This window comes from Clavelina lepadiformis, chromosome 8 (genome assembly GCF_947623445.1).
Source record: "Clavelina lepadiformis chromosome 8, kaClaLepa1.1, whole genome shotgun sequence".
Lineage (NCBI taxonomy): Eukaryota > Metazoa > Chordata > Ascidiacea > Aplousobranchia > Clavelinidae > Clavelina > Clavelina lepadiformis.
The window spans coordinates 403,617-429,071 of NC_135247.1; the positions used below are offsets into that span (position 1 = coordinate 403,617).

The 25,455-nt window shown below is 41.4% G+C and overlaps 4 protein-coding genes across 4 annotated transcripts; 2 read left to right on the forward strand and 2 right to left on the reverse strand.

Annotated features, from left to right (window-relative positions):
* Positions 1 to 254: 254 nt before the first annotated feature.
* On the forward strand, positions 255 to 6,970 carry LOC143469891 (prestin-like). The gene is made up of 17 exons (XM_076967773.1): positions 255 to 401; positions 2,283 to 2,563; positions 2,648 to 2,853; positions 2,924 to 3,031; positions 3,094 to 3,261; positions 3,328 to 3,440; positions 4,717 to 4,839; positions 4,913 to 5,060; positions 5,168 to 5,281; positions 5,350 to 5,523; positions 5,591 to 5,767; positions 5,842 to 5,950; positions 6,040 to 6,109; positions 6,183 to 6,378; positions 6,437 to 6,491; positions 6,560 to 6,684; positions 6,755 to 6,970. The coding sequence occupies exons 1-17, from the start codon at positions 376 to 378 to the stop codon at positions 6,776 to 6,778; spliced, it is 2,217 nt and encodes a 738-aa protein (XP_076823888.1). The 5' UTR covers positions 255 to 375; the 3' UTR covers positions 6,779 to 6,970.
* Positions 6,971 to 7,374: 404 nt separating this feature from the next.
* LOC143469892 (prestin-like) lies at positions 7,375 to 16,257 on the forward strand. Its single transcript, XM_076967774.1, has 18 exons — positions 7,375 to 7,513; positions 9,391 to 9,671; positions 9,756 to 9,961; positions 10,032 to 10,139; positions 10,202 to 10,369; positions 10,436 to 10,548; positions 11,825 to 11,947; positions 12,021 to 12,168; positions 12,276 to 12,389; positions 12,465 to 12,638; positions 12,706 to 12,882; positions 12,957 to 13,065; positions 13,155 to 13,224; positions 13,298 to 13,493; positions 13,553 to 13,607; positions 13,676 to 13,800; positions 13,871 to 15,409; positions 15,486 to 16,257. Exons 1-17 carry the CDS (start codon positions 7,488 to 7,490, stop codon positions 13,892 to 13,894), a joined length of 2,217 nt encoding a protein of 738 aa, XP_076823889.1. The 5' UTR covers positions 7,375 to 7,487; the 3' UTR covers positions 13,895 to 15,409; positions 15,486 to 16,257.
* A 1,081-nt stretch (positions 16,258 to 17,338) lies between these two features.
* Positions 17,339 to 20,961, reverse strand: LOC143468906 (cornifelin homolog A-like). Its single transcript, XM_076966385.1, has 4 exons — positions 20,820 to 20,961; positions 18,568 to 18,727; positions 17,872 to 18,008; positions 17,339 to 17,797 (listed from the first exon to the last, which is right to left on the reverse strand). Exons 1-4 carry the CDS (start codon positions 20,883 to 20,885, stop codon positions 17,693 to 17,695), a joined length of 468 nt encoding a protein of 155 aa, XP_076822500.1. The 5' UTR covers positions 20,886 to 20,961; the 3' UTR covers positions 17,339 to 17,692.
* Positions 20,962 to 22,480: 1,519 nt separating this feature from the next.
* LOC143468905 (uncharacterized) lies at positions 22,481 to 25,313 on the reverse strand. Its single transcript, XM_076966384.1, has 5 exons — positions 24,985 to 25,313; positions 24,838 to 24,917; positions 24,614 to 24,768; positions 24,452 to 24,503; positions 22,481 to 24,154 (listed from the first exon to the last, which is right to left on the reverse strand). The coding sequence occupies exons 1-5, from the start codon at positions 25,054 to 25,056 to the stop codon at positions 23,929 to 23,931; spliced, it is 585 nt and encodes a 194-aa protein (XP_076822499.1). The 5' UTR covers positions 25,057 to 25,313; the 3' UTR covers positions 22,481 to 23,928.
* Positions 25,314 to 25,455: the final 142 nt, after the last annotated feature.

A 25,455-nucleotide genomic window follows, 5' to 3' on the forward strand; every position in this document is an offset into this window, starting at 1 on the left:
AAGACAACGATATTGCCTCGTATTGTTTTCACTTTCAAAGTAATTATTACGTCCCAAAGTTAAAGCATTGTGACGCATCACGCCCGCTTATTGCGACGTTTTACGTAATAAGCGATACTGTTGCTGCTGGCATGCCTACAGGTATCATCAAAACCACCACACAAGCGCCGTCATGCGAATCAAGTTTAGTCAGCGAAGCGTACCATGCTCCAGTAAACATTTTACCTTCCTGGGTTGATTTCAGTCGAGTTGTGAAGCGACGAAGTTCGAACCAACAAGAGTGACGTCAGATAGATTGACAGCTGACACTTGTGAAGCTGAAGGGCTCTTATATGAAGTAAAGAATCATCCGTAACTCGCGAAATTGCGGATAAAATGAACACGAGCCAAGGTAAAACGAGGTAAGATGATTCAGTTTGAAGATGCTTCGTGGTTTTGTAAGAATTCTCTATGAGCTCATATGGCTGTTTATTGTGAAAGAATCCAGATTTTGCGTCATATCCGTTGAATACCATAATGCACTTATAAGCGTGTCAAACCAGGTCATTTGAGTAGATGCCAGAACTCCGCTTCTGGTTAACTTTTGAAACCGCGTAAAGGCTGAAGTTGAACTAAAATGCCAAATCAAACAACGATACATGCTGCATAGGTCATGATTGTTACGTAATAGATACATGATAGTTCATTGTGATCGCGATGAACAAAGGTCGGTTTAATGTAGAGCAGAGTTGTCAAACCCATCTAAAGAGGATGCTACGGTTGTTTAACTTGACCGCGATCCTTGTTCGATCACAATGTGGCTGTTATAAAAACGTCATAAGTGAGCGGAGGTTGATCCTTAAACAATAGCTTTTTGTGCCCCTGGCAGCTTTTGGGGCTTTAGAATACAAGCGTTCGTCTCCTGATTATGGGGATTTTGTGATGTCACAAGCAGCAAGACAGGAATCTGCGCAGCAAAGACTTTAACAAAGGACCAGCTCGGAGCATCACCTCCAGACAGATGTTGTCTGGCACCGGTAATTCTATTGGTAAGTTGTACGATAGAAGCGCAGAAGAGTGAAGAACCCGTATTGACAGATTCCTAACACAGCATCAACTTCGTTGCATTGTTTTAAAGTTTCGAGTTTTAAATGGCCGCTGTTCTTCTATTTGAAGCGAAGTCAGGTAACGCACAAACGAAAGAGCTATATAGGTCCAACATACGGAATTCCGACAAGGCGAGTGATTGTTTCGTTGACTGCGGGGGAAGTTTTTGCCCCAGGTAGCAGGTCGCTGCTGAAATCTTGGTAGATCTGGATCGGGTTTGAAAGATCAGGCGATGCGATAGTAGGTCGGATGCGGACTCTTTCCTAATAAAGCTGCAGCACGTCGGCCTTTCTGAAGCTTCATCGCATCAATGGGTGCTTGGAACTGACGTCAGGATTTCACAAGCAGTGATAAGCGAGGGAAAAGCGATGAAACTTTTACATCGACCGCAGAAAATTTTCAAGCGCAAATCTGTGCCGAGGTTGATCATCAACATCGATGCTGTCAAATTCCAAGTCACGATTTGTTCCTACAGAGTAGAAAGTTGTCCGTTGGCATGATGGGAAGAGCTGGGTTGTTATTGGTTGCCTCGGAGGTCAAACATTCTCCATCTCTGTTGTCTTCGTTTCCCAGCCAACGCGGCGGCAGCTGAAGCGCATGTCTACATAGTGAAGAAAAGGGACAGCGGCGGTCGCGAGTGGGATCTGCGCGATGCAAAGGAAAATGCATAAAGTTTATTTTATACCGAAGCGTAAATTAAAAATTGTTTCCTGTCATGCTCTTGCTTTCAGCTGACCAAATTTACCTGCCAGTGGCGCCACCTTTCAGAAGTGTTATTTGGTAAATATCATTGTAAAGTTCAAACCACATTGTTTTGCTTGAAATTGTGTAAATATTTACGGCAAATTCTCCCCTTCAACAAATAACCAGCCGCTTTTTATGGTCACGATAGAGCGGTTTCAAAGTGTTCAATATAAAAATCTGCGTACAATGTGAATGACCACTTTTTAGCAGTTCTCTCAAATATTTCTTCGACACGACGCGCTGCTTCGCTGCATTTGACGTCACCCTTCATCGCTTGTCTCGCTTTGTATATCTGAGACAAGCTGAATGTGTTTTGCGTGTGTTCTCCATGACTTCACATTGTCGAGTTTTTCAACAAAGAAACATTCCCTGCTTAATTTTGTTAGATTTCGAGAAGAATTTATTGGAAACTAATCGAAGTTCTCTAATTCCTACGTCATATTGTTTTACAGATCGCGTAATGATGTCATCTGTCGTTACGTCATTGATCGAACGACTCACACGGAACCGGAATTCCGTGAAAAAGTTTCCGGTCCCGAGTCGATTCCAGAAAATCTTGGAATCAGCGGCTTTGCAAAAAAATGCGTCTCCAAATGCACCGCCAAGAAGGTCATCAACGACGTCATTGGCTTGTTTCCAATTTTCACTTGGCTACGTCATTATAACGTACGTCAGTGGTTGCCTGGCGACCTGGTTTCCGGTCTGACGGTTGGGGTGGTTCACATTCCACAAAGTACGTGTTCAAATTTGATTGGTTGGTTGCGATGTATATTGCTTCATTGATATTGATTACGTCATATGTTACGTCATCATTCAGGTATGGCGTTTTCGCTTCTTGCGGGACTTCCCCCTGTGTTTGGGCTTTACAGTTCCTTCTACCCGGTGCTCATCTACACGCTGATGGGGACTTCCCGCCATATCTCGGTGGGGACTTTCGCGGTGACCAGTCTACTTACCCAGGCTGTCGTCATCAGGTTTGTTCCGGATGAGCCCGCCGCCGCCCTCATCCTTTCTAATACCACCGTGAGTTTTTAGTTTTTTGTCTAATCTAGTATTTCCTGACGACCAATCACAACCTTGCACGTAATTGCAGACGCCGACAGCGGATATGACGACAGCGAGCATGGTGGGAGTGTCGGAAGCGGATATGAGGAGGGTGGCGGTCGCTTCCTCCCTCATGCTGCTCATGGGAGTCTTCCAGGTGACCTTTGACCCGTACTGTGAGCATGCGCAGTAACCGATAACTGGTTGTTTCCTCCCCAGCTCGTGTTCGGGATCCTCCGTCTCGGCTTCATCACCGCGTACCTCTCCGAACCCCTCATCCAGGCATTCACCACCGGCGCCGCGATTCACGTTGTGACGTCACAAGTACCATCTGTACTGGGCTACACAGATTTCGCGTCGTCGAACGGAATCGCTTCCTTTTACAAGGTCATTGTCGCGATGGGGGTTTGTGGCGGAGAGCAACGGAATTTATTCTTTTGTTGTTAATTCTAGAATTGGTTTGAAATCTTCCGGAATCTTCCAAACACTCACGTGCCCACCCTGGTCGTGTCGATCGTGAGCATCGGCCTGCTCGTTACTGGGCGGGAAATCAACTTGAGATACAAGTGAGTTCTAGAACTATTTCAATTTAAACTTTTTGCCTAGACCAAAAGCAACTGCCCCTAAATCGAAGGATGGTTGTCGGTAGATTTTCAGCAGAAAGAATTTTTCATCATTGTTTGGTCGTTACTGTGTTTCCAAAAACGTGGCGATGTTGGAACTAAGTTAGTCTAGTACAGTGGTGGGCAAACTGCGGGTCGCCGGCATGCTTTTTGTGGCTCCTCTAGTCGAATCGTAAAATTCCAAAAAAAATTGTAAAGGCTGCCAAGAGTACCGTTTATGAACGTTTCTCTCTTTTTCTTTTCTTTATTTGAGCCTGCATTGATAACAAGATGTTGATTATCCACAATTTAATGATAGTTTTAGATTGAGGAATGGAGATATGGAACAATTAAACGACATAAACTATTTATGACGTCATAAGTTCTTATGTCTTGGCTCGTCCCTAAAGATTTAACAACCAAAGCGGCCCTCGGGTTCAAAAAGGTTGCCCACCCCTGGTCTAGTAATTGACGTAGAGAGTGAAGACACACTGACACTTATACATATGCTGACCTTGGTGACATTTATATGCTGGAAATAAACAGCATCTGCCAGTCTATTATAGCACTAACCCCAACAACCACTAATCTACCGACAGAGTCGCATTCCATTCAAAAAAGCTTAGCCCAGTGTTTTCCAATTGGGTAAAAAATCCTCTCCGATTGGGATTTAATTATTTTAGGAGGAATTTGACCTTGTTTGCGCGTAACGTATCAAAAACATTCTTGATCTTCTTTGCATTGTCATTAACTGGTGATGCACACATTAGCATCGTTGTTCAGCAATTGCACTTCTGTGTGATGACTACTTATTGCGTAATCTTGCGTCATAGGCACGTGTAACGAAGGTGGGCATCCTTAAACCTCCATCATGGTTAATTCTACAGCTTTTTGTTCCAAAATAGGTAAAGAGGGAATGTAACAAAAAAGGTTGGGAAACACTGGTTTAGTCAATCTTTAACTATCCAGGATATAGTTTGGCACTTTAACACGGTTCAGACAACATCAACTATATTATCCAGGACTTACATATTGTGTTGTCAAAAAAAACATAATAATTTGCAACAAATTTGCCACATATTTTCGGCATTAATTGCTTTACAGTTAAATATGATTTAATAATTATTTCTCGTTATACTACCACTACTATACAGCCATGACTGGTTTAAGGTCGACATGAACTTGCCCGAACTTTAAACTTCAATTGTTATTCATTTCCTTTTTAATATCTCACTTGTAGAAAAAAATTGAAAGTTCCAATTCCGACTGAAGTCATTGTCGTCATAATCACTACTGTGACGTCACATTTCGCAATGTTTCAGCGAAATATCGGTGTCGCCATCGTTGACAACATCCCGACCGGGTGAGCTGGAAATTAAAAATTTCATTACGTGAATTATGACGTCATTACAATTAAGCTAACTTCTTTGTGACAGACTTCCGGCACCCCGCCTTCCTGACACTTCCATATTAGCAAATATTATCGGCGATGCGTTCGCGATTGCGTTTGTGGGATTCGCGATCAGCATCTCGCTGTCCAAGATGTACGCGCAAAAGTACGGATACCAGATCGACTCAAACCAGGTGCGATTAACATGTGACGTCTGTTTCTTGTTTATGACGAAACAAATGGGCGCTGGTTTCGCTCCCAGCTGTCGTGCGCGTTTGTGATTTGTTAATTCAACCGTCAGGAGCTGATCGCGTACGGAGCGTCCAACGTCGTTCCCGCCTTCTTCCTCTGCTTCCCCAACGCGGCTGCTTTGGCCAGATGCGTCATTCAGGAGAACACAGGGGGGAATACCCAGGTACTGTCAATTCTGGTTCCTCATTACAACGTTGATGACGTCACACCTCATCCATTCTTACGTCACAGGTGGTAGGTTTGATCTCTGTGGTCATCGTCCTGGTCACTGTGCTCTGGTTGGGTCCGATCTTCGAACCCCTCCCGCGGTGTGTCCTCGGTTGCATCATAATCGTCGGATTGTTCGGGATCCTGCAGCAATTCTCGCAACTCAAGCCCGTCTACAAGATGTCCAAGATTGACTTTGTGAGTCTTAGTTTAAGGTGAAATTTCAGCCATGATGACGTCATAATATTGTTGTGAAACGTCATAGGTGGTGTGGATTGTGACGTTGCTGGCAGTGGTGACACTTGGAGTGGATCTGGGGCTCCTGGCGGGAGTCGTCTTCTCGATGCTCAGCGTCATCTTCAGGACTCAGACAGCCAAGTGCGAGGTCCTTGGCAGTGTGGCCGGCACCGACATCTACCGGAACTGCCACAACTACCTCGCCGTGAGCGCAATTCTAATCGCTTCTCTGTAAATACCCTGTACGTCATAATGACCTCATAATGACGATTTTCGCAGGCGGTCCCTTATTCTGGAATTGTGATTTTTAAGTTTCATTCAGCGCTTTATTACGCAAACAAAGACTTCTTCAAAAAGAGACTTATCAAAGCGACCGGAGTTGACCCCGGTAAGAGCTTATTACGTCACAAAGTATTTTGAAATGATATTCTTGAATGACGTCATCGTATTGATTGTTTTGTAACAATCGATTTGCAGAGGCCGTGATTGTTGAAAGGAAGAAGTTGGAGGAAAACGGTAGATCAGGAACCTGTTGCTGCGTTTTCAGGTTATATTCCGGATATTACGTCATTATCGTTATGTGTTCATGACGTCATACCTTTGTGATTTGATTTACGTAGAGGCAAAAAATATGACGTCAGCAATGGGGATCCAGAAGCCAGATCTGACGTAGACACTTCCAAGGAGTTGGAGTCTACTACCGGCGATAACTCTCGTCCGCCCACTTGCGGTGTTGCGTGCGAGGTGCGGGCGATCGTGTTGGATTGTTCAGCGATTTCATTCCTCGACTTGGTCGGAGTTAAAACTCTCAAAGCGGTGAGTGTGCCCGGGTATTCCCTCATATACGTAACTAATACGTCATCCGCTTCCACAGGTTTGTGAGAATTACAAAGAAATCGGGGTCGATTTTCTACTGGCCGCCGTCAACGGTAATTCATTGTTTGTTTATTTTGTCTGGAAGTTGCCTTGGTAACCTGACATGATTTCGTCATAACAGCTGACGTCAGAAAATCTTTGCTGGCTGGTGGTTATTATGACGTGGCAAGCTTGGACAGTGAATACGTCAGTGTTCATGACGCAGCTGTCTACATAAAACATTTCCCTGACAACAAGATGCCCAGTGTGAGTTGACTTCATCAATTGCTTGCATTATGACGTGACAGTTGTGTTTTTCATAGTCTTTTGATTTCAGGGAGAAGACGTTTGTGAACTTTGAAAGCAGGAAAGCCAATTATATTCACCCTAAGCTTCAATGACGTCATAATACGTCTATTCATGCGTGTACATGTCAAAAACTTGCTTCAGATCTCATATTGATCAGTGCTTTGTAGACTTGATAGCGTCATCTAGCGGCTTTTACCAATGAGGCATTTTCTGTAAGCGCTTTAATAAAGAAATTTCATTCCCATATTTGTTGTGCTTAATGTAAATCAGTCAATCCAACCTCTGGCAAGAACATATCTGAATAACCTCTGACTATAAAGAAATCTTTGTTCGATGAATGATGGGAAGAATTCGTTCTAAGCTCGACAAACTTTCGTAAATTTGTGAAGACAACGATATTGCCTCGTATTGTTTTCACTTTCAAAGTAATTATTACGTCCCAAAGTTAAAGCATTGTGACGCATCACGCCCGCTTATTGCGACGTTTTACGTAATAAGCGATACTGTTGCTGCTGGCATGCCTACAGGTATCATCAAAACCACCACACAAGCGCCGTCATGCGAATCAAGTTTAGTCAGCGAAGCGTACCATGCTCCAGTAAACATTTTACCTTCCTGGGTTGATTTCAGTCGAGTTGTGAAGCGACGAAGTTCGAACCAACAAGAGTGACGTCAGATAGATTGACAGCTGACACTTGTGAAGCTGAAGGGCTCTTATATGAAGTAAAGAATCATCCATAACTCGCGAAATTGCGGATAAAATGAACACGAGCCAAGGTAAAACGAGGTAAGATGATTCAGTTTGAAGATGCTTCGTGGTTTTGTAAGAATTCTCTATGAGCTCATATGGCTGTTTATTGTGAAAGAATCCAGATTTTGCGTCATATCCGTTGAATACCATAATGCACTTATAAGCGTGTCAAACCAGGTCATTTGAGTAGATGCCAGAACTCCGCTTCTGGTTAACTTTTGAAACCGCGTAAAGGCTGAAGTTGAACTAAAATGCCAAATCAAACAACGATACATGCTGCATAGGTCATGATTGTTACGTAATAGATACATGATAGTTCATTGTGATCGCGATGAACAAAGGTCGGTTTAATGTAGAGCAGAGTTGTCAAACCCATCTAAAGAGGATGCTGCGGTTGTTTAACTTGACCGCGGTCCTTGTTCGATCACAATGTGGCTGTTATAAAAACGTCATAAGTGAGCGGAGGTTGATCCTTAAACAATAGCTTTTTGTGCCCCTGGCAGCTTTTGGGGCTTTAGAATACAAGCGTTCGTCTCCTGATTATGGGGATTTTGTGATATCACAAGCAGCAAGACAGGAATCTGCGCAGCCAAGGCTTTAACAAAGGACCAGCTCGGAGCATCATCTCCAGACAGATGTTGTCTGTCACCGGTAATTCTATTGGTAAGTTGTACGATAGAAGCGCAGAAGAGTGAAGAACCCGTATTGACAGATTCCTAACACAGCATCAACTTCGTTGCATTGTTTTAAAGTTTCGAGTTTTAAATGGCAGCTGTTCTTCTATTTGAAGCGAAGTCAGGTAACGCACAAACGAAAGAGCTATATAGGTCCAACATACGGAATCCCGACAAGGCGAGTGATTGTTTCGTTGACTGCGGGGGAAGTTTTTGCCCCAGGTAGCAGGTCGCTGCTGAAATCTTGGTAGATCTGGATCGGGTTTGAAAGATCAAGCGATGCGATAGTAGGTCGGATGCGGACTCTTTCCTAATAAAGCTGCAGCACGTTGACTTTTCTGAAGCTTCATCGCATCAATGGGTGCTTGGAACTAACGTCAGGATTTCACAAGCAGTGATAAGCGAGGATCGATGAAGCTTTTACATCGACCGCAGGAAATTTTCAAGCGCAAATCTGTGCCGAGGTTGATCATCAACATCGATGCTGTCAAATTCCAAGTCACGATTTGTTCCTACAGAGTAGAAAGTTGTCCGTTGGCATGATGGGAAGAGCTGGGTTGTTATTGGTTGCCTCGGAGGTCAAACATTCTCCATCTCTGTTGTCTTCGTTTCCCAGCCAACGCGGTGGCAGCTGAAGCGCATGTCTACATAGTGAAGAAAAGGGACAGCGGCGGTCGCGAGTGGGATCTGCGCGATGCAAAGGAAAATGCATAAAGTTTATTTTATACCGAAGCGTAAATTAAAAATTGTTTCCTGTCATGCTCTTGCTTTCAGCTGACCAAATTTACCTGCCAGTGGCGCCACCTTTCAGAAGTGTTATTTGGTAAATATCATTGTAAAGTTCAAACCACATTGTTTTGATTGAAATTGTATAAATATTTACGGCAAATTCTCCCCTTCAACAAATAACCAGCAGCTTTTTATGGTCACGATAGAACGGTTTCAAAGTGTTCAATATAAAAATCTGCGTACAATGTGAATGACCACTTTTTAGCAGTTCTCTCAAACATTTCTTCGACACGACGCGCTGCTTCGCTGCAATAGACGTCACCCTTCATCGCTTGTCTCGCTTTGTATATCTGAGACAAGCTGAATGTGTTTTGCGTGTGTTCTCCATGACTTCACATTGTCGAGTTTTTCAACAAAGAAACATTCCCTGCTTAATTTTGTTAGATTTCGAGAAGAATTTATTGGAAACTAATCGAAGTTCTCTAATTTCTACGTCATCTTGTTTTACAGATCGCGTAATGATGTCATCTGTCGTTACGTCATTGATCGAACGACTCACACGGAACCGGAATTCCGTGAAAAAGTTTCCGGTCCCGAGTCGATTCCAGAAAATCTTGGAATCAGCGGCTTTGCCAAAAAATGCGTCTCCAAATGCACCGCCAAGAACGTCATCAACGACGTCATTGGCTTGTTTCCAATTTTCACTTGGCTACGTCATTATAACGTACGTCAGTGGTTGCCTGGCGACCTGGTTTCCGGTCTGACGGTTGGGGTGGTTCACATTCCACAAAGTACGTGTTCAAATTTGATTGGTTGGTTGCGATGTATATTGTTTCATTGATATTGATTACGTCATATGTTACGTCATCATTTAGGTATGGCGTTTTCACTTCTCGCGGGACTTCCCCCTGTGTTTGGGCTTTACAGTTCCTTCTACCCGGTGCTCATTTACACGCTGATGGGGACTTCCCGCCATATCTCGGTGGGGACTTTCGCGGTGACCAGTCTACTTACCCAGGCTGTCGTCATCAGGTTTGTTCCGGATGAGCCCGCCGCCGCCCTCATCCCTTCTAATACCACCGTGAGTTTTTAGTTTTTTGTTTAATCAAGTATTTCCTGACGACCAATCACAACCTTCCACGTAATTGCAGACGCCGACAGCGGATATGACGACAGCGAGCATGGTGGGAGTGTCGGAAGCGGATATGAGGAGGGTGGCGGTCGCTTCCTCCCTCATGCTGCTCATGGGAGTCTTCCAGGTGACCTTTGACCTGTACTGTGCGCATGCGCAGTAACCGATAACTGGTTGTTTCCTCCCCAGCTCGTGTTCGGGATCCTCCGTCTCGGCTTCATCACCGCGTACCTCTCCGAACCCCTCATCCAGGCATTCACCACCGGCGCTGCGATTCACGTTGTGACGTCACAAGTACCATCTGTACTGGGCTACACAGATTTCGCGTCGTCGAACGGAATCGCTTCCTTTTACAAGGTCATTGTCGCGATGGGGGTTTGTGGTGGAGAGCAACGGAATTTATTCTTTTGTTGTTAATTCTAGAACTGGTTTGAAATCTTCCGGAATCTTCCAAACACTCACGTGCCCACCCTGGTTGTGTCGATCGTGAGCATCGGCCTGCTCGTTACTGGGCGGGAAATCAACTTGAGATACAAGTGAGTTCTAGAACTATTTCAATTTAAACTTTTTGCCTAGACCAAAAGCAACTGCCCCTAAATCGAAGGATGGTTGTCGGTAGATTTTCAGCAGAAAGAATTTTTCATCATTGTTTGGTCGTTACTGTGTTTCCAAAAACGTGGCGATGTTGGAACTAAGTTAGTCTAGTACAGTGGTGGGCAAACTGCGGCTCGCCGGCATGCTTTTTGTGGCTCCTCTAGTCGAATCGTAAAATTCCAAAAAAAATTGTAAAGGCTGCCAAGAGTACCGTTTATGAACGTTTCTCTCTTTTTCTTTTCTTTATTTGAGCCTGCATTGATAACAAGATGTTGATTATCCACAATTTAATGATAGTTTTAGATTGAGGAATGGAGATATGGAACAATTAAACGACATAAACTATTTATGACGTCATAAGTTCTTATGTCTTGGCTCGTCCCTAAAGATTTAACAACCAAAGCGGCCCTCGGGTTCAAAAAGGTTGCCCACCCCTGGTCTAGTAATTGACGTAGAGAGTGAAGACACACTGACACTTATACATATGCTGACCTTGGTGACATTTATATGCTGGAAATAAACAGCATCTGCCAGTCTATTATAGCACTAACCCCAACAACCACTAATCTACCGACAGAGTCGCATTCCATTCAAAAAAGCTTAGCCCAGTGTTTTCCAATTGGGTAAAAAATCCTCTCCGATTGGGATTTAATTATTTTAGGAGGAATTTGACCTTGTTTGCGCGTAACGTATCAAAAACATTCTTGATCTTCTTTGCATTGTCATTAACTGGTGATGCACACATTAGCATCGTTGTTCAGCAATTGCACTTCTGTGTGATGACTACTTATTGCGTAATCTTGCGTCATAGGCACGTGTAACGAAGGTGGGCATCCTTAAACCTCCATCATGGTTAATTCTACAGCTTTTTGTTCCAAAATAGGTAAAGAGGGAATGTAACAAAAAAGGTTGGGAAACACTGGTTTAGTCAATCTTTAACTATCCAGGATATAGTTTGGCACTTTAACACGGTTCAGACAACATCAACTATATTATCCAGGACTTACATATTGTGATGTCAAAAAAAACATAATAATTTGCAACAAATTTGCCACATATTTTCGGCATTAATTGCTTTACAGTTAAATATGATTTAGTAATTATTTCTCGTTATACTACCACTACTATACAGCCATGACTGGTTTAAGGTCGACATGAACTTGCCCGAACTTTAAACTTCAATTGTTATTCATTTCCTTTTTAATATCTCACTTGTAGAAAAAAATTGAAAGTTCCAATTCCGACTGAAGTCATTGTCGTCATAATCACTACTGTGACGTCACATTTCGCAATGTTTCAGCGAAATATCGGTGTCGCCATCGTTGACAACATCCCGACCGGGTGAGCTGGAAATTAAAAATTTCATTACGTGAATTATGACGTCATTACAATTAAGCTAACTTCTTTGTGACAGACTTCCGGCACCCCGCCTTCCTGACACTTCCATATTAATAAATATCATCGGCGACGCGTTCGCGATTGCGATTGTGGGATTCGCGATCAGCATCTCGCTGTCCAAGATGTACGCGCAAAAGTACGGATACCAGATCGACTCAAACCAGGTGCGATTAACATGTGACGTCTGTTTCTTGTTTATGACAAAACAAATGGGCGCTGGTTTCACTCCCAGCTGTCGCGCGTGTTTGTGATTTGTTAATTTCATCGTCAGGAGCTGATCGCGTACGGAGCGTCCAACGTCGTTCCCGCCTTCTTCCTCTGCTTCCCCAACGCGGCTGCTTTGGCCAGATGCGTCATTCAGGAGAACACAGGGGGGAATACCCAGGTACTATCAATTCTGCTTTTTGCTTCCTCTTAACAATGTTCATGACGTCATACCTCATCCATTCTTACGTCACAGGTGGTAGGTTTGATCTCTGTGGTCATCGTCCTGGTCACTGTGCTCTGGTTGGGTCCGATCTTCGAACCCCTCCCGCGGTGTGTCCTCGGTTGCATCATAATCGTCGGATTGTTCGGGATCCTGCAGCAATTCTCGCAACTCAAGCCCGTCTACAAGATGTCCAAGATCGACTTTGTGAGTCTTAGTTTAAGGTGAAATTTCAGCTATGATGACGTCATAATATTGTTGTGAAACGTCATAGGTGGTGTGGATTGTGACGTTGCTGGCAGTGGTGACACTTGGAGTGGATCTGGGGCTCCTGGCGGGAGTCGTCTTCTCGATGCTCAGCGTCATCTTCAGGACTCAGACAGCCAAGTGCGAGGTCCTTGGCAGTGTGGCCGGCACCGACATCTACCGGAACTGCCACAACTACCTCGCCGTGAGCGCAATTCTAATCGCTTCTCTGTAAATACCCTGTACGTCATAATGACCTCATAATGACGATTTTCGCAGGCGGTCCCTTATTCTGGAATTGTGATTTTTAAGTTTCATTCAGCGCTTTATTACGCAAACAAAGACTTCTTCAAAAAGAGACTTATCAAAGCGACCGGAGTTGACCCCGGTAAGAGCTTATTACGTCACAAAGTATTTTGAAATGATATTCTTGAATGACGTCATCGTATTGATTGTTTTGTAACAATCGATTTGCAGAGGCCGTGATTGTTGAAAGGAAGAAGTTGGAGGAAAACGGTAGATCAGGAACCTGTTGCTGCGTTTTCAGGTTATATTCCGGATATTACGTCATTATCGTTATGTGTTCATGACGTCATACCTTTGTGATTTGATTTACGTAGAGGGAAAAAATATGACGTCAGCAATGGGGATCCAGAAGCCAGATCTGACGTAGACACTTCCAAGGAGTTGGAATCTACATCTGGCGATAACTCTCGTCCGCCCACTTGCGGTGTTGCGTGCGAGGTGCAGGCGATCGTGTTGGATTGTTCAGCGATTTCGTTCCTCGACTTGGTCGGAGTCAAAACTCTCAAAGCGGTGAGTATGCCCGGGTATTCCCCTCATATACGTAACTAATGCGTCATCCGCTTCCACAGGTTTGTGAGAATTACAAAGAAATCGGGGTCGATTTTCTACTGGCCGCCGTCAACGGTAATTCATTGTTTGTTTATTTTGTCTGGAAGTTGCCTTGGTAACCTGACATGATTTCGTCATCACAGCTGACGTCAGAAACTCTTTGCTGGCTGGTGGTTATTATGACGTGACAAGCTTGGACAGTGAATACGTCAGTGTTCATGACGCAGCTGTCCACATAAAACATTTCCATGACAAGGAGATGCCTAGTGTGAGTTGACGTCATCAATTGCTTGCATTATGACGTCACATTTGTGTTTTTTATTATATTCTTATTTCAGGGAGAAGACGTTTGTGAACTTTGAAATATTCTCTCTCAATTATTCCTACTCAATGTTTAAATGACGTCATAATACGTCTATTCATGCGAGTACACGTCACGACCTTGCTTTAGATTTCGTATTGATCAGTGCTTTGTAGACTTGACAGCTTCATTTGTTGTTTTTGATGTTTGCTTGTATGTGTAGTAGACTGGTGTTCAAAGTGTGTCTTTGTATTTCATTACAGCGTCTTTATTTCGGGTGCATGTCAGTAATCAACGTGCAGTGATCGTCCGAAACTTGTCTTGACCGAGATCGCTTAATTAGTTGTTTACCGTCCTTTGTGGCAGAAGCGCTTTTACAGCTGATGATTGAATAAGAGCTGAGCCTGCTTATTATAGCTTTATAATATTATTACGATCTTTTTTGTGTTTGTAGAAATATTCTAATTTTCTGCTGAACAAAGCTCGTGTTAGCTGTTGGTGAACCCACTTCACAACAATGCTTAAATTAACCAACTGATTTGATAAAATCTGATTTTTTATCGTCGGATTAAAGCAAGTTTTTGCTCAACTTGAACTCTACGATAATTCCACATCGCTCGAGACTCGGTTACCTATAGCTTGTTTCTGTGCTTTTGGTAAGAGCGGATGTTATTCTTTATTTTATGGTTTTCTGTGTTATAGTTTAATACGTGGTGAGCAAAGCGCTTTAGCAACGGCGCAGCTAAAAATTGTTGCGTTACTTTGATCTCAAACTTCAATTAGCCTACCTTGTCGTGGAGTTTTGTGGAATTTTCTTAAATACGAACTAAACCCATTTGCAACGCATTACTGTATGATGTCTATAATCCCACATGCGCTTTATGTTAACCCGGCTTCTTTGCTGCTGTCAACACGTACAAGGTACATAGGTAGTGTATAGGTATAAAGTTATATAGGTTATGTGGCTGAAACTGTTTGCAAAATGAAACTCTGTCTAATGTGCCTGTTCGGTGACAATTAGATTCTGTCTGCATACTATACATGGTATTTTGACAAAAATGGTTTTAACTGAGTGCATTCTAAAATTTTCTTGTGACGTTACTACTGTTATATTTGAGAAGCACCCTACGATTGGTCACTTAAGTGTTGAATAAATTAAAAAAATATTTGGTGGTTGTGTAATTGGTAATTGTTGCCCGAAAACCTTTGCTATCACAGATGCCTTTATTTTCACCAACACTACTAAATTAATGCGCTGGTAAGAAATTAAAAGAATACGATGAAAAATGTTGAAAATAGCTCTGTAAAATGACATGTTTATGCAGGTAATTTTACCCACCTAATAGAGGTAACTACAGTACCTCATGGCGTGTTGTGATATTGAATGCATTGGCATGAGCGTTAGCCACAGTTTAATTATTCGATTTAGAATGGTTGATTTTCCAGCTTAGTCATAAAGATGCTACTTCTTGCAACATTAGACTTACATAAATTAAGTTTGTTTACCTTTTTTTTGGGTTCATTTAAAGCCCTGCTTCAGACCCTGGTCTCTTCATGATTGGAGCCCCATTTGTTGGTAAGTTGTAGCGACATTTGCCTAGGCCCTAGTTTACCTTGTCTTAAATCCTTCATACCTGCTGCTTGTTGTTCAGTGTTGGCCGAATTACGAGGCCTGGCCCAAGACAGTACGGGGAGCACTGAACATGCAATAAAGGTGAAAGAGATTGCCGCAATGGTGGTGGACTTCCTACAGCAGAAATTTCGTCAAAGCGCCACCCAAAGCTCCAGCCCTCTCCAATTGTTTCTGTTCCAGATCCAGTTGGATACGGGTGACAAGGTTCGTGAATTCTAACCCCCACCAAGCTTAATTATGATAGAGGATTAACACGAAACGTGGTTTACATTTGTACGGGACAAACGACGATTTGACACTACAGTGATCCAAAGTACGAAGAGCGAACCAATGGCGAAAATCCAAAGACTCATTTTACTGTTCTTTTAACCGACGACCGAAACTTAGTTGCTTGCTAAAGAAAATCTCTACTTGATCGTTATCAGACGTTTGCAAATGGGTTGGTGTTGATGCTTAACCTGCCTTGATATTTTGTATTTTCAACTTTGTGCTTCCGCTATACTATGGCCTGTTTGTGTACAAATGCCTCTTATTTTCACTGATTTTAAGCTTACTTACAAAACTCATGTTTTCCCTTATGTTAGTTTTTCGTTTTGTTTAAAATATCATTGCATTTTTGGTGTTGGAATAAAATGTGAACTTTCTCATTTAAATGATTTAAATTGAAAACTGCAAATGCAAGAGTGAATATTAACTTACTGGTAGAAGCCAAAACGCGATGAGATGAGGAATTCTTAAATATAAAAGTTGAAGCAGCTGACGTACCAGGGGTGTTTTAAGATGCGTGCTGTTGCTCACAGCTCAATTTGCTTGTCCTAAGAATTGCAGTTACCATAAGAGAAGGATGATTAAAGCCAGACATTGGCGTCAACGCAAATATTTCAATGCGCGTCGTCACGTGACTGTGAAAAGGAAAGTATCTAAACTCTTGGCAAGTCATGAAAATAAAGAAACTGTCGTGGAGAATCCCGATTAACCACGTGACGAAGGAGAGCACCTAATTTCTAAACAAGTCCTAAAAGTAGGGGAACCACCTAATTTGTAAACAATTCCTAAAAGTAGGGGAACCACCTAACTTCTAGACAAGTTATAAAATTAGGGGAACCACCTAATTTCAAGACAAGTCCTAAAAGTAGGGGAACCACCTAATTTGTAAACAATTCCTAAAAGTAGGGGAACCACCTAACTTCTAGACAAGTTATAAAATTAGGGGAACCACCTAATTTCAAGACAAGTCCTAAAAGTAGGGGAACCACTTAATTTGTAAACAATTCCTAAAAGTAGGGGAACCACCTAACTTCTAGACAAGTTATAAAAGTAGGGGAACCAACTAATTTCAAGACAAGTTAGAAAATTAGGGGAACCACCTAATTTGTAAACAATTCCTAAAAGTAGGGGAACCACCTAACTTCTAGACAAGTCCTAAAAGTAGGGGAACCACCTAACTTCTAGACAAGTCCTAAAAGTAGGGGAACTACCTAACTTCTAGACAAGTACTTGTAGGGAAAGCAGCGAACTTCTAGACAAGTCCTAAAAATAAGTTAACTATCATGGGGAATTCTTATTCATTATTTGACGAAGGGAAAACACCTAACTTCTAGAAATATCCAAACTTCTGTGGGGATCCCAATTGATCATGTGACAGCAGTAAGAATTTTATTTGGGAAATAACCTACTATGATATTTTTTCAAGGGCAGAGGTGTTTAAGGCATGCTCAGGCGTAGAGATACAAAAGCTAACTAGGCTACTCTAGGAACCGGTATCAAGTAATGATTAGCTTCTAATCTATAACATTTTTTCTTGCAGAAAATGTCTATGAATAATATAAACACGTTATCACATGATGGAAATACTAACGACGATGTCTTCTCGTATTGTTTATTGTCATTTCAGCAATGTACATCGACTCAGACACAAATGCGAATTTTTCACAAAACAAACAAATTTCAGACACGAGAAGAATAAAGAGTTATAAGAACATAATAATAAAGAGAATAAGTTGATGAAATAACACGATCTCAAACACGTGATTCTGGACTATTGAAGAGCACAAACAATCAGTCAAAACTAAACAACAAAGGCACATTATATGGCGAAGCTAGTTATGTAGTTTGTAACATCATGGGCAAAGTTTGAATAAAAACAACAGTATCGTCATGGCAAGTATAACAGACATCACATAAAATTGTGTCTCCAACATCGTGAAGAGAGACCCAAAGCAAAACTCAGCAGTACTTTGGATAACCGAGCGTGTTCATCTCTCGTGAGAGCTGACAAATAGCACAGGGACCACACCAGAGTGAGACGCAAAAGTCATTGCACATGTTGCCCTGTTTATTGTTTATATAAACAACATGAATGGTGATAAGAAAAGCTAACACATCGCTGAACCACATGACGTCACCTCTATATTATGACGTTCCCTCATAGCCGTCCTCATCGGCCACAGACCAGGCAAGCCACAACCGACGCAGCAGTGTTCTCCCATACGCTGAGCGACACAGGCGAGGTAATAATGACCAAAGCACAACGTCATGCAACCTGAAAGCAGCATACCAACAGTTGATACTCAATGTCTAGTTAGCATTATTATGCAGTGACAAACTGTCAGTCTTTTTACACAACACGTTAAACAAACAAATCACAATCAATAACCGTAATCACTGCATATATTACAAAACGCTTTGTTGAGTTCTAGATCTACAGTGAATTCACTAAAAAACTGATTACTTGAAAGCATGACCCATCGGGGTCTGAAGTCATTTTAGTATGCATTGGAGTAACATTTCATAAAATGCCATCAAAAAACCACGATTCAAACTTTTTTTAACAGAAGTGCAAAATGAACAACAGAATTTTCGTTCTAAAAAACTAACTTTAGCTACTTTTATGGCAATTTTTAACCTAAATTTGCACATCTCAAATTTTGGTCGGTGTAGAAGCCCCTTTCGTTGTTTGGCTCAATATTTTCGTCAAAAAAAGGGGGCTTATACGTCAGTATATCAAGTGGTACAGCAGGCTTAATGACTGCAACAGTAGTTAGCTTACATCCAAGCATCGTAATTAACAATAAACCTGGCAACACAACTTATCAACTCACAGCTGTCCATGTCGTTGAAGCAATCGCACAACTGTGAGCTCCACGGCCTCTTAATCACTGGTTGCTGGGTGACCACAGTTGTCGTTTGTGACACGTACGGACTAGCGGCTGGTTGCACAACCACAACATTTGTATTGTTAGGAGGGTAACCAATGCCAGTCTGAAAATCAAATGGAAAGCTATAGGTCACAGCAGAGCAATTAAAATGAAACAACTTTTGATTATATTTGCAAAGGGTAGATTGTAGGCTGCTCAAGCTCCTTTAGATTTTGCATATATGGCCAGTGTACTTGCATAACCAGCCAACGTCCTGTAACAACTTGTCAGTTTATTATATATCGGTGTAGATGCATATTGAGTTTGTTTCACTAACACTTTTTCTACTTTTTCGCTACATTTTTTTCAGGGTGCATTCCATGCATGTAAATGTAATGTAATGTAAAACAAAACTCAACTCAAAAGACACATTTCATGCACAAATGTTTTCTATGGAAGCAACAAAGCAGTGAGGTTAAAAATTTCTGGGCTTTAGATTTTGCATATTTGGCCGGTGCACCTGGATAACCCAGACCCAGACCCTGCAAGTGTTTGTCTGTTCATTATAAATCAATGCGGAAGTGTATTGAGTTTGGTGTGCAGTGTGCTCACTGACGGAATTTGTGCGAGAGTGTGCCACACTTTCTCTAGATTTTCATTATATTTAGCAATGTGTATGCTGACAGTTCGCAACCAGTACGATTACGACAAAGACGTCAAACCAACAGCAAACTCTAAAAAAATGAGACACTGTGCTCTTGTTCAGCTGAACAGAATGGCTATATTCAATATTAGAAGTATCATGTTGGCGTTGCATTTTTTGTCGCATTTATCCGGCGCACAGAAAGCAAACTTTCCAGTAGGGTCTTCACATCGATTTATGTTAAATATATTTGCAAGAAAAACTAGTTGTTAGACTCCCAATTTAAAATAAAAAACAACGAATTGAGGTTTCAGTGCACACCATCACGCCAAATTTATGTCTTTGCACAAACAATTTCTCAACGAAAAATGCCATACTTTTCAGGTAGGCTTGGTAGTGGCATTTTCATTAGAGTTTACAAGGCTGCTATAACTGATCCAACTAGAAAGTAAGGCAGTTTGGCAAACGCACCGCATAGAATGTACATTGTCGTCCATGCAGCTGTCACACTTTTCACTATTACGTAGCAACTAGGCTCGTCTGCCCCCTGATACCATCCAAAGACATGTGGTTTACTCTCACCTCAGTAATTATTATCAGCGGTCGAGTATGTACACTAATAAGCTGCTTTATAGTTTTGGTGCCTTCTTAAGGGGGCAGCAGCAAGCGAGAAGCTGCACTACTTCCCTTACCATGAGCATGGTCATCGAGATTTGACTGTAGGGATTTCTGGCTAGTTGTGTCGAGAGAGATAAGTGCTTTGGATGAGCAACAGGAGAGAGTGGGAGGGGGACCGCGCTTTTGTCTCGATCGTATTACAACGTTCTAGTACAACCAGGCTGACATACATAAAATGTGGTGTAGGAATTCATCGCTACTATTATCTTGGGTTTTACGTAAGACCCAGCGTTGATAGGGTTGAATGCATCAGCGCTGAATGCCCAGCATTGTTAGCTCCCAGCCTATAGTTTTCCACAAGCACAATCTTGGTGTTAAGGTCTAACTTTATAAATATTTTAGATATAATGCGCAATTCATCATCACATCATATTTGAATATTCTCCAGAAAATAAGATAATATCGAACGCCTTTAACTGGCCCACCTCCATGAAACGGTACTTTTCACTTTTTAGCATCAGAGACCGTTAGAGCAAATTGTCACACTGTCACACAGACAGAATGGGCCTAATAAACAGGACAGGAAAAAATCAAGTAAAAAATAATTTGCGTGATGGCATGCACTGAAGTTTTAATTCTTTGTTTATTTATTCTAAATTGGCGTTTAAACAACTAGCTTTCTTTTTTGTTTATTATAAATCGGCATGAAGATACAAAAAATCCTGCGTGCACAAAGATCAATCTCCAGCGTAATGATCCATTGTTTGAAACTCAGCAAACTATTTCCATGTTTCAAATGCTAGCTATTATACGGATATATAAAGAATACAACTTTCCCCAAGTAAATTAAGGGATATACAAATTTTAATCAATTTGCACAGTTTATGCCACATTTAGAAATTTCACTATTAAAATCACCATTAATGGAGACCCGGTAGTAAGCAAGATTTCTTACTTGTTCCATCGCAATTCCTTCTTCCACAAGTGGAGTGTACCCAATTTCATCTCTTTTAGCCTCCATTTTTTTTTTATTGTTACAACAGTAAGATGACGACCAAAGACCTTAGCCTGCAATAAAGTAAAGTGTGACTTCTTGTGGTTGTAGCCAGGGCTTTGGAGCCGCAGCCCGGAGCCGTGCCTTTTCAACGGAGCTGGAGCCGGAGCTCTACTTGAAATTCAAATGGAGCTGGAGCAGGAGCTGGAGCCAGTTGTTTGAAAAATTGCTCCGGCTCCGATGTATTTCATAAGTTGCTATGCTACTAGCCTACTATTATAGGCTGAATTCACAAAATTTAAAAGCAACCTTTCACAAAATTAAGAATTGTTACTGCTTTAGCACCACCTTTTCTAGCTAACTCAGGTTGCTGGGGATTTGACAGCAGAGCAGTCACACTCACATGTTCGTAGCTGTTACCAATGGTACTGCCTACTGACTGACTGATTTGATAGTTTTCACTGAGGTTTTTAGATTGAAAGTACCGTAGTTCCTTTAGCCAGTGATGCAGCAGGAAAGTTGTGGATATTACCTTTGTTTAGTTTATGCTAATCCATCCTTTTAGGGCACTAAAAGATTTTAATTCTGTACTAACGATATGAGTAAGAAAAGCCAGAAATCTTCCGGGTTATATTTGTCAAATTGAAAAAAATGAAGAAATTTGTGCAGCCAAATTAGGATTAAAAATGTTCAATTTGAAACGTCACATAGAACGGCATCACCCTGATATTTTCAAAACTGTTCTTGAAGAAGAGCAACCAAAGAACATCCACTGTATCCATTGTATCACTGTCTGATGGTCAATGGAACGAAGTAAAACAGCTGGAAGAGTTGCTTCGCCATCCTTTCGTCACAACCAAAAAACTGCAAGCTTCCGATTTGACACCAGGGTCATTTTTCAAAGAATGGAAAAAACTACTTTTCCAGTTTTCTCATATTGGTGGCAATTTGGCTGATGCCATAAGAACATCCATGGAGCGTCGTGAGCAGGCGCTTTTCGCCAATGATGTTCTGTTGGCAGCAGTATATGTTGACCCGATGTACAGGGTAATATTGAATGATGAGCAACATTCAAAAGGGAAAGCTACTTTACTCGAAATTGCTCTGTCTATGAAGGATCATGAAGAAAGGAGATTAGGTAAAAATCTGTCACAAGGTGGAAATCAAACCAACGTGGGAGAATCAGCAAACTTTTCACCCACCTCAGAAGATGAGGACTTTGAAAAAATTCTAGATCGGCAGGCAAAACGTCGCAATATTGCAGCAGAAGCTACAGATGGAAGTGCACTTCAAAGGTATAAAATGGACGTTACCAATGCATTATCCAATATGGAAAATATTGATAGGTCCTCAAAAGTGGCTGTCATGGATGCAATTTCCATGTACCCAGATATTCTGCAAAAAGTGGCGTACTCAGTTACAGCTTTGCCACCAACACAAGTGAGTGTGGAGAGACTTTTCTCCGCATTGCGCATCATTCACTCTGATTTAAGATGCTCGATTAAAGAAGACTTGACAGAGGCAATATTATTTCTTCGCACGAATGGTTTTTGAGCTTCTTTGTGCAGAAATAAATGTTTTGTGTTCATTGATTGTGTTGTTTTGTTTGTGATTATTTTTAAATGCTAGATATTCCTAATTGAGCGTTCATCCTTAAAACTCAGTTTTTGACGTAATGGAGCCGGAGCAGTGGTTTTAATGAGCCCCGGAGCTGGAGCTAATTTATAATAAAAGAGGGCTCCGGAGCTGGAGCTGGAGCAATTTAATATTTATGCCTGCTCCAAAGCCCTGGTTGTAGCAAGCAAGTGCAAATATTGTATCAGCTGCAATCCAATCAAAAGTATTGAACATAGATATCCAAGTCTCAACAAAAAGCGATAAAGAGCCCATTTAAAGATTGGCGGTTGGATTACAAGATTTTTTATGCAAAAGCTGATTTAGCTTTTTTGGGTTTTATTGAAGTTACATCTAAATTAGACAATAAATTGAGGTCACTAAGCTTATATTACATAATTTATGTTAAGATAGCAAGAGTAACTTTGAACGCCTAAGATTTTTTCCGTTGAATTAGTCACAGCCAGTAAAAGAAAATACATCTTCAATTTATGTGAATGCTGGCTCTCTTTTACAAAATATACTTGTTTCGATGATAAAACCCTAAATACATTACTAGTTGTAACCTGAAGCTATAAACGTATTCATGATTGTTTAGAAATTCTCAGTTTTCACGAGATTGTCACGTGGGATATTGCAGGAGGGCATGCGGGTTTGCAGATCTTTTGATTTGCCGGATATTCTAAGATAAATGACTGGTTTTGTCCTACGTTCAAGATGGTGACTAGCTGAGAGCTCGTATTGGTCAACTTATTATTAGGTTTTAAGATACCTGCAGGTTAGTTTAGTAAATAGCCTAACCCGATGGTGAGACGTTTGGTTTATTGGTTGTCTAATTGCATGTTTAAGTCTATGGATCAAAAATTCGTGTTTTTCGAAATAACTGGTCAAAAAAATAAGTTGCGTTCAATTTCAGTAGCGCAGAATAGCAAACATAAGCTAGGACTGAATATGACGGAAAACCAAAAGACAGGTTGTACAGCTTTCAACTCGGATGGCTGTGAACGTACGGGGATAAAGTTATCAGCGCACCATCACCATGCGTGCTACTAAGAGTCTAAGACAGCAAAGTTGTCGTTTATTTCAAAAATATATTTTAAATAACAACTGTTGTGATCTTTTAAGCAGCGGAAAGGTTGGAAATATTCAAGTTTTAATGAAAATTAATGCAGCTAACGATGTCATAGAGATGCAGCACGCAACAATCAATATAATAAAATCTATGCTTGAAACCAAAACACTGGAAAAGTTTTGAAACACTTTAAAGACAATTTTCAAGGACAACATCGTCCAACAGGTTTTAGCAAAAGATAAAATAACATTTCGGAAATATTTTGGTTAAACAAAAAAGGAATATTCGACAGAACAATTAAGATATCGCATCGAAAAAATGAAATAAATACAAAACAAAAACCATAGAAGAATATTAACACTAATTCATATCCATTTCATGTCGCTAGCAAGTTGTCGCGTTTTTATTATGACGTAAGTAGCGATTTAGGGGTAAGCTTTTTGATCTGTGGGCACGTGACCTCTCTTGATCGAGTAAATTTTTGTTTTGATTATTTTCAAGGTCCTTCCTGATTGGTCGGTTATCAGATGATTGATTGCTGATTGGTTCAGATTCTTCATGATCTTCTGAAGTCTCCAATTTGGTTTCATCGGTAGTCGGTGATTGTTGGCTAAATATAATGAACCAAGTTAGCTCCGAAGGCGATCACATTAAGCACATTTGTATGATTTCGATGTGGGCATTGTACAACTTTACTTGATTTGTGTCGCAAAGCAAACCTGTTACCTGTTTGCATAAGGACGGTTCGCCTTCCCGGCGTGAGTAACACTTAATTCAAGTTTTAAGTAAACTTTTAATCATTAACAACTGTTGGGCTCGTTTCTTATTAACGACCATTCTTGCTTGTGGCAAGAAAGTAAATTTTAGGAGAATAAACAAACAGCCTTTGTTACGTAACTATGCTCACCTTAACGCCATCAATCCTGACAAAAGTTTACGGTTTGCCGTCGCGAGTTTCGCTGAAAATGACAAGTAGCTTTAAAGATAATTCGTTTGAACAATGATAAAACAAACGTGAAATCTTAGCAGCATCTATAACTTCTCGTGGAAAGCAAATGTGTTCAAAAACCTATTTTTCGTTTTTGCTCCTTCATCGCCTTCGCTTGTTTCTCGAATCTTCTTTCAATCTCATCTCGTTCAGCTTTTAACCTCGCTTCCAAAACCATTAAACTCGACTCAATTTCACGGAGTTGTTTCGCTTTATCACTTGCTGACGTCATGTATCTGTAACACTTACGTCGTAAATCGTATTTTGATTGAGGAAGAGTTTAAATGGGGTCAAACCCTTCCCACCTGCTCTTCCACATCCGAGCTTCTTGTGCGGCCTGCATGTATCTTGCGTGGGTAGAAGCTGAACTTGAATGACCTTCCATCTGCAAAAAGACGACTCAGTTGGCGCAAAGACGCGGTTAAGGTCGCATAAACACAGCATATCCTGACCTGTCCATTTGCCTCCTGTTCGAGTGACTCTTCTATGACGTCACTTTGACTTTGTACTGGCACTTCCGTCATTTTAACAAAGTTTTCCACTACTCGAATTGCTTGGTGACCGCTTGTGCGCTGATGACCCACACAACTTGGTCTCCGACAAACTTATGAATTAATCGAGTCTTAAACAAGAACTCATTCTTGTAAAAACATCAGACTTAGACCGACCGCTGACCTCAGATAAATAATATAAGCTGACCCAGTCGATCGCAATTGTAATAACAAACCCTTAATACAGACTCGCTTGTAACATTGCTTATTGGAACGCCCAGTCAAGCGTGTTATGATCTCTTTGCTGGGAGAGAGAAAGAAACTCGGTCACGCCTTTTGTCTTGTTGAAGCCCATTGTAAATGGCGTCCTTATTAACTACTAGAGTCATGAGAACCCATCACAATTGAAGTCGAAAGCGTATTTCGAGTCTT